Source organism: Eriocheir sinensis, chromosome 26, assembly GCF_024679095.1.
Source record: "Eriocheir sinensis breed Jianghai 21 chromosome 26, ASM2467909v1, whole genome shotgun sequence".
NCBI lineage: Eukaryota > Metazoa > Arthropoda > Malacostraca > Decapoda > Varunidae > Eriocheir > Eriocheir sinensis.
The window spans coordinates 2,791,093-2,798,592 of NC_066534.1; the positions used below are offsets into that span (position 1 = coordinate 2,791,093).

At 47.0% G+C, this 7,500-nt stretch overlaps 1 protein-coding gene across 2 annotated transcripts in view; it reads left to right on the top strand.

The window, feature by feature from the left end:
- The window catches only part of LOC127003702 (uncharacterized), a 42,936-nt gene that overhangs the window by 25,986 nt on the left and 9,450 nt on the right, over window positions 1–7,500 (top strand). For both annotated transcript variants that reach the window (XM_050870629.1, XM_050870628.1), the window contains exons 2-5: window positions 3,077–3,264; window positions 5,141–5,236; window positions 5,414–5,617; window positions 6,524–7,454. In XM_050870629.1, coding sequence (XP_050726586.1) covers window positions 3,187–3,264; window positions 5,141–5,236; window positions 5,414–5,617; window positions 6,524–7,454 — 1,309 coding nt within the window. In that variant the 5' untranslated portion in view covers window positions 3,077–3,186. The remainder of the gene's footprint in view (window positions 1–3,076; window positions 3,265–5,140; window positions 5,237–5,413; window positions 5,618–6,523; window positions 7,455–7,500) is intronic.

Here is a 7,500-nt window from a genome sequence, read left to right on the forward strand (position 1 = left end):
CGTGTACTTCCTATTGGAATATCCTTCTATTGAAAGAAGTTGAATAATGCAGAGTGGAGTCGTCGGCGTATGATTGGACAGGACAGTTTGTTATGGAAAGAAGATCATTGATGAATAACAGGAAGAGAGTGGGTGATAGGACAGAGCCCTGTGGAACACCACAGTTGATAGGTTTAGGGGAAGAACAGTGACCGTCTAACACCGCAGAGACAGAACGGCCGGAAAGGAAACTGGAGATAAAGGAACAGAGAGAGGGATAGAATCCGAAAGAGGGCAGTTTAGAAAGCAAAGACTTGTGCCAGACTCTATCGAAGGCTTTCCATATGTCTAGCGCAACAGAGAAAGTTTCACCGAAACGGCTAAGAAAGGATGACCAAGAGTCAGTTAAGAGTGCAAGAAGATCGCCAGTAGAACGCTCCTTGCGGAACACATACTGGCGATTAGATAGAAGGTTAGAAGTGGAAAGGTGCTTTTGAATCTTCCGGTTAAGGATTGATTAAAAAACTTTAGATAGACAGGAAAGTAAAGCTATAGGGAAGTAGTTTGAGGGATTGGAACGGTCACCCTTCTTTTTTTTTTTTTTTTTTTTTTTTTTACATTGCGGCCTATTGCGCCGGTAGGCTTCTTCCCGGTGGATCCTGATGGTCGGTCCAAGGCTTCTTTCCGGTGGGTCCTGATGGTCGGCCCAGCCCGTTCTGGCGCAGGCGAGTGTTTATAGTGGCGCCATCTTTCATTGGCTCGTGCTGCCCTCCCAGAGCTCATCTTTGATCTTCTGGACAGCATGTGGGTAGTTTTAAGCCACTCGGCGGCGGCTGAAAAATCCAGCTTGGTGGCACCGGGCGGGGATTGAACTCGCGTCCTCCTGAACACGGAGCCGTTACTCTGACGACTCAGCCACCGCCCTTAGGCACAGGCTGTACAAAGGCATACTTCCAACAGGAAGGAAAGGTAGATGATGATAGGCAGAGGCGAAAGAGTTTGACCAGGCAGGGTGTCAGCACAGAAGCACAGTTTTTAAGGACAATAGGAGGCACTCCATCAGGTCCATAAGCCTTCTGAGAGTTGAGGCCAGAGAGGGCATAGAAAACATCATTACGAAGAATCTTAATAACAGGCATAAAGGAGTCAGAGGGGGGATGAGTAGGAGGAATATCCCCAGAATCGTCCAGGGTGGAGTTTTTACAGAGAGTTTGAGCGAAGAGTTCAGCCTTAGAGATAGATGAGACGGCAGTGCTGCCGTCAGGGTTAAGGAGAGGAGGGAAAGAGGAAGAAGTGAAATTGGAGGAGATATTTTTGGCTAGGTGCCAGAAGTCACGGGAAGAATTAGAACAAGCAAAGTGTTGACATTTTCTATTGATGAAAGAGGTTTTGGTAAGTCGGAGAATAGATTTGGCATGATTTCAGGCTGAAATGTAAAGTTCATGATTAGTAGGAGTGCGAAGGCTCTGGTACCTTTTGTGAGCTGCCTCTCTATCTTTAATAGCACGAGAACAAGCAATATTAAACCAAGGCTTTTTGCATGAGGAGTAGAGAAAGAACGTGGAATGTATGCCTCCATTCCAGAGACAATCACCTCTGTGATGCGCTGGGCACACACAGAGGGGTCTCTCTCCTGGAAGCAGTAATCATTCCACGGGAAATCGGAAAAGTACATCCTCAGGTCGTCCCACCGAGCTAAAGCAAAACGCCAGAAGCATCGCCTCTTCGGTGGGTCCAGAAGATGAATAGGAGCGATAGGACAGGATGCAGAAATAAGGTTATGATCGGAGGAGCCCAACGGAGAGAACAGTTTGACAGAGTAAGCAGAAGGATTAGAGGTAAGGAGGAGGTCTAGAATGTTGGGCCTGTCTCCAAGACGGTCGGGAATACGTGTAGGGTGCTGAACCAACTGCTCTAGGTCGTTGAGGAGAGCAAAGTTTTAGGCTTGTTCACCAGGCTGGTCAGTGAAAGAGGATGAAAGCCAAAGCTGGTGGTGAACATTGAAATCTCCCAAGATGGAGATTTCAGCGAAGGGAAAGTGAGTCAAGATGTGCTCCACTTTAGAGTTCAAATAGTCAAAGTATTTTACATAGTTAGTAGAGTTAGGTAAGAGATAAACAGCACAGATGTATTTAGTAATAGACTGACAAAGAAGTCTTAGCCAGATGGTGGAAAATTCAGAAGAGTCAAGGTCGTGGGCACGAGAGCAAGTGATGTCGTTGCGCACGTAGGCGTAACATCCAGCTTTGGATTGAAATTTAGGATTGAGATAGTAGGAGGGAACAGAGTAGAGATTGCTAGCAGTAGCCTCAGAAACCTGTGTCTCGGTGAGGAAGAGAAGGTGAGGTTTAGAGGAGGACAGATGGTGTTCCACAGAATGGAAATTAAAACTAAGACCGCGAATGTTGCAGAAATTGATAAGGAGGAGGTTCGAGGAGTTATCAGGACACCTCTCAAGTCGGCAGCCAGAAGGGGAGTCCTCCCTGGGGGAATTTATGGTCACCCCCCCCAGGCGGGGACTCCGAGGCAGTGTTATTGTGCGCCATTTTGAATTTTGAATTTTAAGAAATGGTGAGTATGTTGTGTGAATGTAGTGTGGTGTAGAAAGAGAGGGGATCTGTCTTTAGAGAGCATTCTGAACTACTCTCTGGTGTTGATGAGACAAAAGGGAAACGGTTAGTGAGGACATGGGAAGGGTCTTTGAAGGGCTTCAGCACCCTCCTCGCTTCCCATATATCCTCACCGGGAGTAGCTCACGCCCGTTCGGTAGGTGTCTTCCTACCTACTCCATATATATATATATATATATATATATATATATATATATATATATATATATATATATATATATATATATATATATATATATATCTATATATATATACGTATATATCAAACAAGATATGCAACCGCTTCATCGTTACCAGTCACGCACAGTTATAGACAAAAGAAACGTGTGTGTGTGTGTGTGTGTGTGTGTGTGTGTGTGTGTGTGTGTGTGTGTGCGCGCTCTCTCTCACATCATGTAAATTAACTCTCGATCCAGCAAGGCAAGAAAAGCAAAATGCACTCACGTAATTCCTTCCCTTCGCTGCAGGGGTGAGGCGCCCGCCGGAGCGGGCAGCGGGCGAGGGAGGCACCGGCGGGGAGGCCGTGCTGGCGGGAGAGTCATGAAGGGGCGCCTAGTGTGCAGCCCTGAGCCTGGCCATGAACACCAGCACCCAGTCCGGCCCTGATCAGGCCCCGACGCTCATCCGCATCAGCCCCAAGAGGATAAAGACACAGGTAGGCCTCGTAAAGTATGTGATCCACGCCATCGCAACGCATTAGTGTGTCAGTATTATGGGAACTTCCTGCCCATTTTGTAAAGGACATAGAGACACAATGGTCTATTTGAATCGCTCTCTCTCTCTCTCTCTCTCTCTCTCTCTCTCTCTCTCTCTCTCTCTCTCTCTCTCTCTCTCTCTCTCTCTCTCTCTCTCTCTCTCTCTCTCTCTCTCTCTCTCTCTCTCTCTCTCTCTCTCTCTCTCTCTCTCTCTCTCTCTCTCTCTCTTCCTAGAATTAGTCTGGACTATGGGGTCTGTGTGGTCTGATTTTCTTTGTAAATCTTTGTAAATCTCTCTCTCTCTCTCTCTCTCTCTCTCTCTCTCTCTCTCTCTCTCTCTCTCTCTCTCTCTCTCTCTCTCTCTCTCTCTCTCTCTCTCTCTCTCTCTCTCTCTCTCTCTCTCTCTCTCTCTCTCTCTCTCTCTCTCTCTCTCTCTCAGATTTTAAGCAGTAAGATATTCATGTATGTATCGCCAGTTCTTCTCCCCCGCACAGTTGCTATCCATATATAAGGGCCTTGTCCGCCCTCGTATGGAGTATGCATCTCACGTGTTGGGGGGCTCCACTCACACAGCTTTTTTGGACAGAGTGGAGTCTAAGGCTCTTCGTCTCATCAGCTCTCCTCCTCTTATTGATAGTCTTCTACCTCCTAAATTCCGCGCCATGTTTCCTCTCTATCTTCTATGGTTATTTTCACGCTGACTGCTCTTCTGAACTTGCTAACTGCGTGCCTCCCCCCCCCTCCCGCGGCCCCGCTGCACACGACTTTCTACTCATGCTCATTCCTTTACTGTCCAAATCCCTTACGCACAAGTTAACCAGCATCTTCACTTTTTCATCCCTCACGCAGGTAAACTCTGGAACAATCTTCCTTCATCTGTATTTCCTCCTGCCTGCGACTTGAACTCTTTCAAGAGGAGTATATCAGGACACCTCTCCTCCCGAAACTAACCTATCTTCCGGCCACTCCTCTGAAATCTTTTATAGGAGCAGCGAGTAGCTGGCTTTTTTTCATTACTGTTTCCTTTTTTGTTTGTTTTTTGCCATTGAGCTGTTTCCTCTGGTGTAAACAAAAATTGTAGAAAGGGTGAGAAGTACGTAAACGGGGTAAATTAACAAATATCACCTCTCCATCTCACACACTGCTTTGTCACTCTGTTGGCGCTCGAGAACTATATCTGATGTGCTTATAGTATGAGTTTTTTTTTCTGCAGGCTTTATTTCTCATCTACCTGAAAACGCTGGCTGAATATTTATGTCTGTATTATTTTTGTATAATTGTTATTTTTTTCTGGCGCTTTCCTGGTCATAACGTGTGTGTGACTACGTCCCTCTGTCTGAATTTCCTCTAGCTATGTTATTATTCATTTTCTGTGATGGTTTCTGTATTTGTAACACCATGGATGTGTGTGTGACAAGGATCAGTATTCTAAGACGCTTCCTTCTCCCACATCAATTATTTCTTTAAGCCAAAAAATAGGTTAACCACGTTCTCATGAATGTTTCTTCACGTTCATGATAGAGAGGCTTTGTCAAATTACCACCAAGCTCATCAAACTATAACCATAGGAATGCCAACAATTCCTATGAAAGCCTAATGAAATGTATGTGCTTGGGCGCCGAAATATTTAACAATGTAGGTCCTTCTGGCAGCGTTTCCTTTCTTTTTCTCAAGTTCACTAGGTTGCGTACTGATTTCTTTTTTTTTTTTGTAAAACTATAAAAGTTTGTGTGACTACGTGCCAATGTATTTCCTCTCGTTATGGGCGATTCTTAGGCGCCTGCTTTGGTCTGTGTATTGTAAACCCATGGAGTGTTGTGCCCCCTTATCCCGCAGGTGACGCAGACGGTGCGGTATCGGCCCGTCAGGTCACTGCTGCTCCTGGGGCTTCTGGTGCTCGTGTCTCTCTTCGTTCTCTTCACGCTCTCGCAGGTGGGTGGTTCTTCCTGCTCTTAAATAACCGGGTGACTGATGTGTGAATATAGTCATTGTCCATTACCGTTTCAAAGCACTACAACCATGGTCTCTGCAGTCTTGTGTAAGACTTTTATTACAATACTGTGTTAGAAAAGTAGTCTTTATAGAGTATGTTTTTTTTTCATCCACAAGATGGCTGTGGTACAACACACGATGATGGCCCACTTGGGGAGAGGCGTGGCTCCAGGACTGGCGGGCGGCGGCGGCGGCGGTGCCGGGGCGGCGCCAAGTGGTGGGGGGGGAAGGGGGCCAAAGGGACCACAGCGACCTTGGCGTAGTCAGTTCAATCAGTTCAAGATTGAGCCGCTCCTTGTACGCAATGCCCCGTCCGTGGAGGTGAGTGAAGGTCTCACACACACACACACACACACACACACACACACACACACACATATGCACACACCGCACCGATAGCTCAGTGGATGAAGCTCTGCCCTGTCAGGCTCCGGCCTGGCAGGTTCAGGTTCGAGCCCCGTTCAGATCTGGATTTTTCCGCTGACAAGGAGCGGTTACTGCCCCCCCTTGAGCAAGGGGGATGGGGCGTGTGGTGTGTGAAGGTCCTGACAGTACCCAAATATCGACAATAATGAGCTTGCCCTAATCGGGAGGTTATTAATGACGATGACAATTCCAGCTCGTGATCAGGCCGTGGTGATGGTGAATTACACACACACACACACACACACACACACACACACACACACACACACAAGTGAGTCAGGGATGAAGGACCAGATAAAATTCAGACCAAAAAATATTTAACAAGGGGCACGAAAGACTGCCCATCCGCCTGTACTCCGTCCAGGAATCGAACCCGGATCTCGTTTGTGAGGCGAGTATGCTAACCACTGCACTACGGTGTGTGTGTGTGTGTGTGTGTGTGTGTGTGTGTGTGTGTGTGTGTCATTAGAATAAGCAGACTAAGATAACAGTGAGTATGCCTTATATGGAGTTAATGGACAAGAGTATCACTAAGATCTACCTTGACCACCACCTCATGGGAACTGACTGATGAAGGTGATCCACTGTATGCATCCCTCTTTTACGAACAGGCCTTTACCACTAACCACATACACAGCCCATCTCTTTGGCTCTGTGTCCTTTGACGTTATGTACTAGCTTGAGTAACGAAGACCATTTAAGACATAATATTATATCAGTATCTTTTCTAGTTACAGACATGTACAGAGTTACCACATACATAACCCATCTCATTGTCTCTTTATATGCTTGTTTATGCAGGTCAACTCCGCCATGGCTACCAATCGTCGGGTGGCCAATCAAGTGGCTGCCATCATCGTACGAAACTCCCTTCTGGTCAGCCACTCCGCCCACTCCACTCCTCTCTCCTCCAAGCCACTCCACCCTCAGCAAGACGAATCCCAAACATATCACGTTTCATATAATTCCCCATCGCAAGCAAAGACTAACGTTCACTCGAAAACTTTGAGTTCTTCCTTGCCAAATGGCGCATACAACTCCTCCAGCCATGTTCACCTGACACGCTCTCGGCGGCAAGAGGGGGTGAAGGCGTCTCACCCTATCCAGAGGGCCTCCGCGGTGGGGCAGGGCAGAGCAGGGGTGCCAGTCTCGGGAGAAGGAGGGAGGACGGAGTTGGAGGAAGTGAAGGGTGTTAAGGAAACTATAAGGACAGGAGGTGTAAAAGATGGTTCAGATAAGGGAAAAGTAAGACGTTTCACAGCTTCAGAGGCACACGTAGTCACAAAAACACAGAGTGAGAGTTTACCTAGCAAGAAGAGAGTTGTTAAAGCACCAGTGTTTACGCTCAGGGGATCGAAAAAGCAAAAGATGTGTTATGTTGGCGCTATTAACTGTAACGGACAGAATAGTTCAGCGGTACGAACTAATATTATGACCAATGGTGAAGGCAAAGTTACAAACACAAACAGGAGCAGTGAGAAAGCAAAACACGCACTGCGCACGAACAAAACTAGTCTATTAGGAACCGAAGGATCTAACTCCACCAACACAAAGAGTCTACCGGAACACTTGTACCTGCCCGAGAGCACCTGGTATGAGCCCATAGACAGTGACGGAAGGGACTTGGTGGCGAGGAAAAGTGACGCCGCCAGGAGGAGGAACCTGCCGCCCAAACTCTCCGAAGAACAGCTCAGAAAACTTCCTCTTTGTCCCGAGATTCCTCCAGGACTCAGTGAGTGTTAGCAAGTATTCTTATTTGCACTTTATCTTGCTACTAT